Below are 11,860 nucleotides of genomic sequence, written 5' to 3' on the forward strand. Positions count from 1 at the left end.
GTAAATGAATTTTTTATAGGATTTGCTCTTATCAAGGATGTTCCTGAAGTCACCCTGAGCGTTGTAACACCCTTTGGTGTCGCACCAGAGGACATGCTTTGAGAAGTTGTGTGTTTGGTATGACTCTGGATCTAGTAAGAGCGATTTAGAAGGAGGTTCGAGATCATCGTAGGTTTCTATCTCCTGAGATGCCTGAATTCTTTGAGGTCTCCAAAGAATTCGCCATCCCTGGATAAGCGTCTCTTCTCCCGACTCTGCTTTGGTCCATGAATACTGGAAGCTGCAGATAGAGCACTCCAATAATCCCGGAAGCTGACCTGGTACGATATGCCTCAGGATCTCTGTCCAGGTGACATGCCGGCAAAGCATGTTGTCGTATATGCGTCGCCTGGAAGAGCAGCTCTCGATAAGAGAAGCGGGGAGTCTCCAACTCATTTCGATCTTGTATCGATTTTCCTCCTTGCCACGTTTCGTCTTTGTAACCTCGGCGAAAGCCCTCACCGCCGGGTTTTGTGCACCACTGACTCCAGCGAGGCACTGGTGGCATTCGAATATGCTCCCGCCATGGGGGAGATTGCGTCTGCGGGATTTCCAGTGGTTGATATCCGTCCATCTGAAAGAGAGATGGGAACACAGTCGGATACGTCCTTCCCAAAGAATACACCGCCTTGAGCCCTCGGGCTGTTCATGTGGCTTCTCATGAGAAAACAACATCGCCTTATGGTTCGTCTTACAAACGGAGCACCAGACGTCTTTTGTATAGTCAGCTATCAGCTCAGCCAGCTGATTTTCTTCCGGGATTTGCTGCGAGCATGGCTGGCAGAGAGATTGACGCCGCAGAGTGAGCGCAACTTTCTCGCTACAGTTACACCATTTCGAAAACTTGTCGTACGGAATCTCAAGCGGGTTTTCGCCGATAGGGGGGTGGATTTTCCAGACGTACGCGTTAAAGACTGGCTGAGAGTGACTGACTACGTGTCTGTTGTCGTTGTAACGGTACCTGTTGTAAAAATTGCTTGCGGAATCAGATTCTTTGGGAAAGCGGAGTTCTCGAAAAGGGATTGCCCCAGAGAGCCGGAAGAAGAGATGGGACACTTGGCGGGTGAGATAGAGCTCGGTAAGTCGCATGCAAGACATGATTTCTAGGACAAGTTCCTCGGGAAGAGCGCAGATGCGGCTCTGCAATCTGTTCCGGTGCTCACGATCAAATACCGTCATCTCGAGACCGTCGGCGGGCGCTGACTGACGATTCTCGGCGTGCGGTTGCTCCATGCTGATAGGCGTCATTTCTGCGGTGGGTGATTGCGAGAAGAAATCCGGTGCATGCGCTATGGGAAGCGTCATTCATAATGTTTTCACCGTACGGCGTTCTTTTTCAATGACTCATATTCAAGCCGAACCTTGGAATATCAGCGCAGCCGAGGACCAAAAGGTTGTTCATTCTTCCAAGACGCTAGTAGCAAATCAGCAACCTTTGTCAGTAATTCCTGATTGGACTGCTCTCTGTCGCTGTGACTATGGACTGTCTGGAAGGCCCTCCTCATTGCTCTTATGAACTTTATTTTCTGGCTTTGATGAACACGAACGAAATCTGCCTCTTCCGCTGATGAGAACTCCAGGCCTGCAGATATTCGACGGGACGACACGAAGCCCAGGCTAAGGTTTGAGTCCAGGAGGGTCATCAGTTAGAAAGAGGGAACCAAGGCATTGGATATCCCTTCGCTGACTTTAAACGGCCATCAGGGTCGCCTTGGCTACAAAGGGAACAGCCGTCGTGTAGCCGAGTCGATTAGATCAGTGCCAATTAACTGTCCCGGCAGGAAATCCATTTACATGTGTGAGTTCCGTAGTAACAATCTGTGTACTGCTTGTTTCTGCTCAAAATTTCTCCATGCGATCTTGATAGCTCTTTTTTCTGCGTGTGAACGGCTGTGGCTGGCTGGTGGCGAACAGGTACGCCCAACGCTGTAGCTGAAGCTGACGAGAAACACCTCCTCATTTTTCCCATCAGCTTTAGGGTCTGATATCCTAGAATTCGACCCATTGAAGATGGGTACTGTCGTTGCCAAAAACAATTGGTGGCTCCCCACTCACGTCATTCCGCTTTCGCCACTGCAAACGTTAGGAACGTACGGCTTCATCGCGTGTGAGACATCTAGCAGCTTGGCACAGAAGCCCTCCGATCGCCAGTGAGCGTGGAGGCTTCCAGGGACGTCCCGAACGTTGGTACCCGCAATCCTCGATTCCTAATCGGTGTTCTTTCTCCGTCCTGCGTGTTGCGATTGAGCGTCTGGCATGTGCTCTACGACACTTGTTCCGGTGGAAGGAGCTTCATCCGCAAGACTTTGGCAGGTTGGCACCTCTGTCGTTGAGAATATGTATGAAGAGTAGAAGATTTTCAAAAGCCGTTGAAGGGAAACACGCAATGGACGAACCCTCAGTCATCTTCTGCTGACTTTTGGCGATCAAGGCCCATCCAGTTTCTTGGCCAAGACGCGGCAGATCTATCATGGAAGATTCCACGGGGATCTACATTGCCATGTCGGGGGCTAGAGAAATGCTAGTCCCGCAATTCTGTGGCGTTTCGGTCGGTCTTCTCAACGCGGAAGTGAGACAACCATTGCTCTGGGTTCTTCCTGCAAGCATTCTTGGGCTAGGTGACGCGAGAACGGCGCCCGTCGGCTAGAACCGCCATAATAGCTTCATTCTTAGACCCATTCCGAACTTCAGATTCTGATTGGTAGGGAACCGCGAGATGAGTGAGAATCAATTCCCACTGTCTGAGTCTTTCTGCAGCTGAGGTCTACCCAGACAGGAAGCATCAACTGATGCTGCCCCGCGGATCGAAAAGCTAGACATGTTTTCGGTTTTCACCGTATTGAAATATATCACGGGGAAGAATGTGGCTTGTGAGTGGCATTGACGTTTTCACAAAACTGAATCGTATCTTGCCGGATAAGGAAACTTCGCACTTCAGCTCCGGCAACTTCAGCTACACAACGTGCTTGGGCTGAATCAAACTAGACAGGACACGCATGTCTCGAGGCAAAATGAAAAACAAAATCTTATCTCATATGATCAGCTCCTCCTGGCAAGCCAAAATGTGGAAAGCTGAACCAGAACTCACGCTGCTAACGAGTTCCTGTCAATGAACGCCACAACCCTGCAGTATAAGATCGGAAACCGGCAAACTGATTGAGCCAAGTATCATCAGAAAACACCCACGCTGCGATTAACTCCTACACATAAAATGCTCGTCGACTTCGCGTTCAAGATCATCTCCATCCCATTCATCCCCTTCAAGATACTCAGAAATCATCTTCCACATCCTTCTTTGGCTCCTTCCAAACCGCAGAACGGTCCGGCCGCAAAGAATCTCTCCGCTTCAACCTCAAAGCCCACCAGGATGTACGTCTATTTGGGCAAGCTTAACTGGAAGGGTACTGCGGTGGCCGAAGACGAGACGTTTATCGTCATCTTGCCCAATGGTCCTGTTCGCACCGGCGACACTGCCTACGTCTTCTTTCAGTGGACACACGACGAATTTGGGGTCCCGAAGGCCAACTGGTTCCAGACCATCTTCATCGACAAGGTTTCCAAGAACGACAACGGAGATGATGTCTTCACTCTAGAGCATCCCAAGTTCTCGTGGAAGATCACCAGCAAGCAAATCTACGAGAAAATCGACGTCACCATGTCTGGTACTGGATCTTCGAAGACCTCGACGACTCTTGAGCGGATCTGGGGAACCCATTCCCACGGTGGTAAGGCAAACGATACGATCCGCGTCTGGACTGGCAAGATCAACTGGTCTACCTTCGCCAAAAACGAGATGGCAACTTTCATTGCCCCTGAGGGTTTCGGCGAAGGTAGACCCATAGTTTCTCTTTGGCAATGGACGAAGAGCTATGCTGGGAAAGCCAAAGATCCTTCTCTCCATTGCGAATACCAGAAGATTCAGACCGAGAACGACGACATTGTCAGGTTTACATACAGTTCATACTACGACCTGGATTGCACTTTCAACCGGCAAACCAGCAAACTTTTTGTTCGCATGAAATCACCTCAAGAGAGTTCCGCCAAGGACCTCGGCGACTTTGCCCTCGCTGCTATGATAGATCGCCACTCCCAGTAAGGTTCGCCAGTTCTCATGAATGCGCAATACTGACAACTTTGATTCAGCAACTTCAACCCGCCGGAGTCCACCCCAAACAAGGCTGAGACCGAGTTCAGGGTCCCTCAGCCTCAGCCTTCGCTTCCTCACATTCTCACGCCGATGCCATTCCCTAGCACTCTATTCGAAACATTGACGCACACGGCTGCTTTCATTAACCAAGCCGGATATCTGGCCAAATACGCTGAGGAGGTATGTGGCGATGTGTCACTGGGCGAAGCCTAGATATGCTAACTTGCCGTAGTCGTTCAACACTATGGACGCCGAGTTCCACCTGCGCGAGCAACGCCTTGACACTGCCAAGGGAAAGATCAGGGACCTCAAAGAGCACGTTAAAACATTGGAAGGCAAAGTTGCTGAGGGAGAAAGCAAGATTAACACGTTGGAGCAGAGTCTCAAAGACGCTGTGAAAGCGGCCCGTGACAGAGAAGTGGAGCTACAAAAGGAGATCGCGCAGATAATCAAGCAAGGAAAGGCCCATGACGTCAAGGATCACCATCTCATCAACAAACTGGAGAAGCAACTTAGTGATCTCCACGCCAGAGCCTCCGACCTCCAGGTCAAACTCGGCACCGCCAGATCTGAGCTTTCGGCTACCGAAGCTCTTCTTGCTGCGGAAAAGAAGCAAAAGGGAGAGCTGGAAGCTAAGAATCGTGCCCTTGAAGCTCAACAGGCTCACTCAGAGGAAGAGCTTAGGAGACTGAGAGCTCAGAACAGCCAACTCGCCTTGGAGAAGGATAGTCTTAACCAGAAACTTTCGGACCTCCAGAGTCAACTCAGTCGTGCTGCAGACGTTCTGCAGACTACAGAGTTAGACAGAGACTCAAAGAACCTGGCTCTCAAGAAGGCAGAAGAGGAGAGAGACCAAGCTCGATCTGACCTTGCGAAAAAGACTTTGGCTCTGGAGGGCGCTGAACGAGAGGCCGCCTCAGCTTGGAAGGAGTACCAGGATGCACTCCACGCGAAAGATTTGATGCGAAGGGAGAGAGATGATGCAGTCAAACTTATCAGACTCAAGGAAAAGGAGGAGCAAGATCACGAGAAAGAGGATAAGAAACGCCAGGAGGACGAGGCGGATTATCGTAAGAAACATGAAGAAGAGGATGCGAATTATCGCAAGAAACATGAAGAGGAGGATGCGAATTATCGCAAGAAACGTGAAGAAGAGGAGGCCGACTATCGCAAGAAGCATGAAGAGGATGATGGCAAGAAGAACGCGTTATACGAGAAGACCAAGAAGGACTATACCGACACCAAGAAGGAATATGACGACCACCTCGCCCAAGACGACAAAGACTATAACGAGAGAGTCGCGTTCGAAGCAAACCAAAGAAGAAGGAACAGAGGTCCTGTAGCGGCCTGAAGATGAGGCTCTGCCTAGGTTTCTTTTGTGTTGGGTTTTCTTGTCGCACGGCCGCGCAATTGGATTGTATCGTCTCACAACACGCTCCCTAAACACTGTTTCTAATTGAGCATTTGCGGCTCCGGGATCATAGTCCCATAAGCACTAATACACAACTAATTTCGCGCAAGTCTTTTTGGCCGTCGTTGCCAAAGTTTGATAGTAAAGTAAGATCTCTCCGTGTGATCATGACTGGATCACTCATATTCTCTTTGGTTGCGTCTGTTTCTGCAGTATCGCGTGAGACGAAGTTACACCCTCTACCGTTGCTACCTATGTTTAAAGTCCGATGGGCTTATTTGCTATGGCCACACTCTGACATTTATCTCTTGACTTTATCTACATTATCTATGCATAATAGAAATACCTTGCGCAAAGATACTCGCTCATTGATGATGGAATGAAATCATTGTCAAAAGGAATACTTGAATTCTAGGCTGGGAATTTGTCACTTATCATAACCTTTATCCTGATCTTTATCAATCACGACGCTAGTTGAAAGGTGAATACAAAATACATTCACTCTATATGAAATTTGTTTTGGTTGCAACTGTAAAATTAGGTTCACGAAGTGCCTCTGATGTGCTGAAGTCAGATGGCCTTCAAGGCCAAGTCAATTTATGTAAGAGATACGTCAAGTACTCGCTAGATATACAAAGAAATTTGTTAAAACATGCTGACGACAGGTAATCCCTCGCCCATTTAGCAGCTGTTCTTGATACCGCTAGCGTACATGGCAAACGTGTCAGCGTTGTTGAGCGACTGAGACGCGCTGATGGTGTCGACGCAGCCCTCGTATCCGTAGCAAACATCGTCAGTGGCGCCGATTTCAGACAAGTGAGTAGCCTCGTGGATCATGAGGTAAGCCAGGTCCATGCCGCGGCAACCGGCGCCAGAAACAGGGACCTCGAAAGAGTTCTCGCAAAGGACAATATAGCCGTCGAGGCCGGGCTGAGAAAGCTTGTTAGTATTCGCGCCATTAAGGAAGAAAAGTTCAAGGTGACTTGCCTGAGCGTAAGCAGCAGCGTTGGCGCAGAAGTTGCCAACATCGGAGCAGTACATCTTGGCATCCGCAGTCGAGCTGCCGAGATAGTCGGCGACCTTGCCAAGGACATCAGCAGCCTTGGTGCCCGACGACTTCGAACGGAAGTACTGCTCCACGCGGGTACCTGCCTTGGCGGCCGTCTGCGCAGCGGCGGCAAGCTTCTGGCCCTCGGCAAGGCCCTTGATAACGGCCGTCTTCTTGCTTCCGGTGCAGTCGTTCTGGACGTTGGCGCGCTTAGCAGCCAGGCTCTGGTGGAACGCGGCGTGCACCTCAGCAGCCTTTACTCCATCGACCTTGGCGGTGAGGACGCCCGAATCGTAGACAATCTGGCCGGCAATGTCGTTGCTTCCCTCCTTGGCGTAACGGAGAGATCCGACGCTCGAAACGTTGAACTCGCCGCCGGTACTCAGGTCGTGTACCTTGGCGGGATCCCACTGGACTTCGACCTTCTCACCAGCACCAATTGTCTTAAAGGCAGAGTCGGGGAGGTTCGTGTCGCGGACATAGACGCGGATGCCGTTGAAAGCAACTCTGTTGACTGTTGGATTCATTAGAGAGGACCATCCTAGCAACCAACTTATATGAAAAGCGCCATAACAAAATCTAGTACTTACCACCTTCAGTAGAGGCGGTCGTGAATTGAGCCCTCTCGACGGGAGTGTCGTCGAGAATAGAACCGGTCTTGAGAACTCGCAGAGGGCTGCTACCGGTGTTGGTGATGGTGGCCTTCAGTTCGCTGTTGCCGACCTGCTCAATCTTGACATCAAGAGGGCTTGCGTCTCGGCGAGCAAGGTTGATAGCAGCGCCATTAGCAAGGGCTGCAAGGCAGGAAACAACAGTGGCGGCCTTCATTTTGGCTAAGGGATGTGGAAGAAACGAACGTAAGAACGAATGAATAAATGAATGAATGAATGAGCGGATGAATGAATTATCTTCCGGACTTGGTCGGTAGCAGCTCAGCTGTTGAATTGTGACTAGAATATGCTCCCTTCGTCAGCGGAAGAGCACGACTTTATTACTTCACATCCTCGTGAAGGAGCAACCCGCCGGCCCCGCTGTGGGAGGCTGCATTCAGCCTGGACCGAAACATGAGTCGTATCGTGGAGAATGAAATCTCAAGGTGTAGATGCTTTTTTCCGCCACTGAAAACGAGCAATTTTGGGATGGGGCTTGAAGACAGCAACTTTTCCGACACGTTCGTCGGGAGCAACTGAGGCTGATGGACAGCGATCTGGGAACAGGGGTCGAATCACAATTGTCTGTGCCTTTGAATTCCAGAGAGGCGGCACTTTGGCCAACACTGACTAGTAAGCATATTGGAGGATTGAATAGCACAGTCACAAGTTGGTCCCGGCCCCTCTCCACGGAAGATTATGGTTGTTCTGAATTGTCGATCACAACGATTGATGGTGGGGGAGTTGCCTGGTTTGTAATAAGTTATTGAAGCCGTGTGTTGATTTAAATTCTGTCTTCTAATTCGCTGTTTGTTTTCACAGCCGTGCACCACCAATCAGAAAATGTCTTGGCTTTCTTGGCCGACTTGGCACAAGTGAGAAGTTGATTCAAGGGGTTACCGACTTACCCTTTAGCGAGGCATGGCAAGGCGAAAGATTCTAGACTGGTCTCTTTGAAATGAACTGGCCTCATCAAGAATTAGCACAAGCTTGCCCCGCACGTGTCGCAAGTTTTAATATTCTACAAACGTCGCTTAAACTTGCCGCTTGCTCAGTTGCCTCAAGTTGCGCCTCTCATATATGGATTTCTCGTATTCCTCAGCCTGTCAGTTACTCAACAACGAACCACAAACACATCATTAAGGAGTTGCAGCCCCTTGAAGATTCGTAAAGCGAGAGTGAACAATACGACGGCCTTCTTGTAACGGCAACTTTTCCCGCTTTCAATGGCAACATTTCCTTCTTAGCCTTACAACGGCAACTTGCCTTTCTCATCTACCTGCATATATCCAGTCTTAGAGTTGAAGGGGCCCCCAGAAGGTCCGTCACAAATCTTGCCGCTCAACTCACTCAACATTCAACCGCAGAAAAAGCATTCGCATCAGACCAGTCTGTTACCAGCCAGACACGGACAGAGCTATTACACATGATCGCCCAGCAGCGCAGCCGTGGACGTTTATCGCTCCCAACCGCCTTAGCTATAGGCGCTTTCATTGTCATTTCTCTATACTTCTTCTCGGCCCAACCAACGCCCACGATGGTCGACTCCGAGTCGTCGTCCTTTCCCGATCTGCATCTGAGCCTCTCCCAGACCGTCGCCTCGAAAGCCCCCAGCGTCTCAGTGTCAGTCAAGAACACTAGTCCTGACACTCCCGTGACGATTCTGAAGTGGAGTTCTCCCCTTGATGAGGCCGCTCTTGGCTTGGGTCTAGTGTCTATCACGCCCGCCGGGGCGTCAGAGCCTATCCACATCGACGCCGTCAGACTTACCCGCAAGATGCCACCAAATGCCGAGTCCCTAGTAACGTTGCTTCCTGGTGAGAGTGTAAGCAATGTCATCGAGCTACGCGAGCCGAGGGTTTCAAAAGATGTGTGGAAGGCAGGCCACGCGAAAGTACTGATGACAGGGAGGTGGATGGCCGTTTGGCCCGGACTGACTACGAAAGAATTGTTGCAGCAGCCGGAGAAGCTGCAGTCTGTTGGTGCTGGCGCTGGTGGTTCGTTGACAGGGGATTGGAAGACTGAGGCTGTGGAGGTCGGTCAGTAGCGGACTCGATTTCCGAACTGCAGTTCGCTCAATAAAGTTGATTGACCAACTTCCATTTTGTCCGTTTGTGTTTTCACCGTGTTACTTTTATCAAGATTGAGGCTTGTTGTGACTTGCGCCTGTCGAGCTCAAGTCCAGGTTTGAAAAGTTATCTCAAATTCCAGGTTAGTTCCCAGAAGCTCCTCAGTAGATGAACTTCCATAGTACACCTAGTATGGAAGATCTAGTCGGGGACAATGCTCAGTGTCATGCTTTTAGCTACCAAGGAAAGGTGTCATGGAGAACGTTGAACTTTTCCCAAAGCAGAGTTTGGTTTTTCTTTTCTGCGTCCCCGATTGTCCCGTGTCCTATCTCCTGGCGTGGAAGGTGTTTTTTTCGCTCATGCAGAGCTTTCCGTGTTGAGGATCCTGATCCGCAAGGCAGCAGCGCCTCACGATACTCTCGAAGAAGCTGAATGATAATGGCGAACGGGATATTGCAAATCTCTATAGCCTGCGAGCTTCAACAGAACCGATACCATGCAGGGGAATGGCGAAAAAGAGCTATACCTACTTCTTGTCTCGCGGGTTTGTCATGAGTCAAGCTGAGGAGGTGGTGAAGAACGCCGGACTGGAACTAGATTTTTGGAACTTCGTCAGTTTGAGTTAAATAGCACAGCCATTTGTTTTTTAACACATTGCTTCTCTTCATTGAAATGATTAAGTAAGAAATATCCCTGGGCTTTGTACGTAAAGTCAAGACTGGTACTTGTCCAACTTAGACACCATGCTAGTGGTTGACCGTTGACGGCTTTAGCGTCATCACGTCTGCATGAAACTCCCCTAAAGACAGTCCATATCCCGAAACAAGACTCTGATGTATTCCGAAACATATTCATGTGAACAGCTATAAAAGCTCCCTAGGGTCACAGAAACCAGAATCGAGTTCAACAATTTGACTACGGTGAAGGCTGATGGGTTGAGCTTGATGTACTTTGTTTAGAGGAAAACATGCAAATGACTTAAAGAGATACTTCAGTCCCGATCTCAGCTGGTAAGTATTGGTACATTTCTTTGAATATGATGAACAGTCTGCTCGTATGTAGTGAATAAATCGCAAACAACGATGAGAAATAGTAGAGAGTCAGTTAACAGGTCCATCGCCTGGGAATTCGAACCATCTCCCGTCAGAGAGAGAGCAAAGTTCTTCCGAAGATGGTTTCGCATAATCCTGCTAAACGTGACGTTGTGAAAGTGACCATAGTTTCCGGAATGTACGAATTGTGACACGGATTATCTGTCTAATACTCTAGTTTCACCTGTTGTCTACATTGACTACGGTGAATCCACTCAAAATGACGAAACAAAATGAAAGCTGCCCGCTTCACGAAATAGTTCAAGGCAACCACTCTTGGCAACTCATGGCTCGTTGGAAAGATACTGCACTACCTGACTAGTTACCACCCAAAGGCATCGACGCGGCCGAAGCCGCTATTGCTTGGGTTTTGTACAATCACAAAGCTATCTGAGCTTATATACTATATATCGCTTCTATGCCCGTTGGGCTTCAAGTCTCGGGCCTTCTTCCACGACGCAGCGTCTCAACCGCCACTGTCGCAGCGCATCAATCGAGGCTTCAACATCGTTTAAATCGCTCGGAAAGCTTATAAAAGATGTTGGGTAAAATGAGATCCCTGTTTCTTCCTCACACAAATGGATCACCACCCTCAAATGTAGTCGAATGGGTCTGGCGCCGCCACACAAGGCTCACTGGTCCGGTCAGCGAACGGCGATCACCACGAATCACGAGGAGCTTACCAAATGCAATCCTGGGATTCAAAATGGGACAATCATAGACATCTCTTTCGTCTGAAAGAGCTACAGTACACCATACATGAGTAATTCGGAGAAAGCAGAGGTTCATAGTGTGACTATACAACCCCACAACAGCGACCACGCTATTCTTACTTCAGAAAGCTTGCACCGAAACAAGATTCAAGCTTGTGTAAACTTTTTAGAGATTACGACTGGCAATTATCTCTCTTGTTGAGATGCTGTGTGGGTGTTTGGGATCATTTACATCGATGTAGTGCAATCACCACCATCGATATGAGGTGTCCGCAAGTGGCAGAGTAGCAGATCTCTTCTCAGCACTTACTATGGTATCAAGCAAGAAATAATTGACCTGAATTTGAACATAAAAGCCGAGCTTCCTCAGTTTGACGGTAGACAAGCCAATGCTGCCCATTGTTGCCTCAGATAGAAACAGGCTACTCAAGGCAATCGTCATGAGAATCTCGTCACTATCTATTGAGGGGGATTCCAAAGCTCGTCAAGAGTAAGGAGAAACTCATTGGTGTCTCCCCAGCATCGAGTATGCGCTTGGAATACACCCGGAGGCGAAGACGATAGACCCACGCCCGCGAGTCCCAACCAAAGACAGAGAGCGGCCGCCAACTTCAGTCAAAACTTACATGGCATGATCTCTACCTCGTTAACAGCCAGACAAATTCTCGGAAAGAATCAATTCTGGTACGTCT

The 11,860-nt window shown here is 49.3% G+C and overlaps 3 protein-coding genes across 3 annotated transcripts; 2 read left to right on the forward strand and 1 right to left on the reverse strand.

Annotated features, from left to right (window-relative positions):
* Positions 1–3,250: 3,250 nt before the first annotated feature.
* Positions 3,251–5,537, forward strand: Lama2 (Laminin subunit alpha-2; the record flags this gene model as incomplete). Its single annotated transcript, XM_036643202.1, has 3 exons — positions 3,251–4,131; positions 4,183–4,366; positions 4,419–5,537. The coding sequence occupies 3 exons, from the start codon at positions 3,251–3,253 to the stop codon at positions 5,535–5,537; spliced, it is 2,184 nt and encodes a 727-aa protein (XP_036491363.1).
* Positions 5,538–6,278: 741 nt separating this feature from the next.
* CGCS363_v011354 (Neutral protease 2-like protein) lies at positions 6,279–7,473 on the reverse strand (the record flags this gene model as incomplete). Its single annotated transcript, XM_036643203.1, has 2 exons — positions 6,279–7,159; positions 7,236–7,473. 2 exons carry the CDS (start codon positions 7,471–7,473, stop codon positions 6,279–6,281), a joined length of 1,119 nt encoding a protein of 372 aa, XP_036491364.1.
* A 1,359-nt stretch (positions 7,474–8,832) lies between these two features.
* On the forward strand, positions 8,833–9,342 carry CGCS363_v011355 (uncharacterized protein; the record flags this gene model as incomplete). The annotated part of the gene is made up of 1 exon (XM_036643204.1): positions 8,833–9,342. One exon carries the CDS (start codon positions 8,833–8,835, stop codon positions 9,340–9,342), a length of 510 nt encoding a protein of 169 aa, XP_036491547.1.
* Positions 9,343–11,860: the final 2,518 nt, after the last annotated feature.

Source organism: Colletotrichum siamense, assembly GCF_013390195.1.
Source record: "Colletotrichum siamense strain Cg363 chromosome Unknown KSG_Cg363_contig07, whole genome shotgun sequence".
NCBI lineage: Eukaryota > Fungi > Ascomycota > Sordariomycetes > Glomerellales > Glomerellaceae > Colletotrichum > Colletotrichum siamense.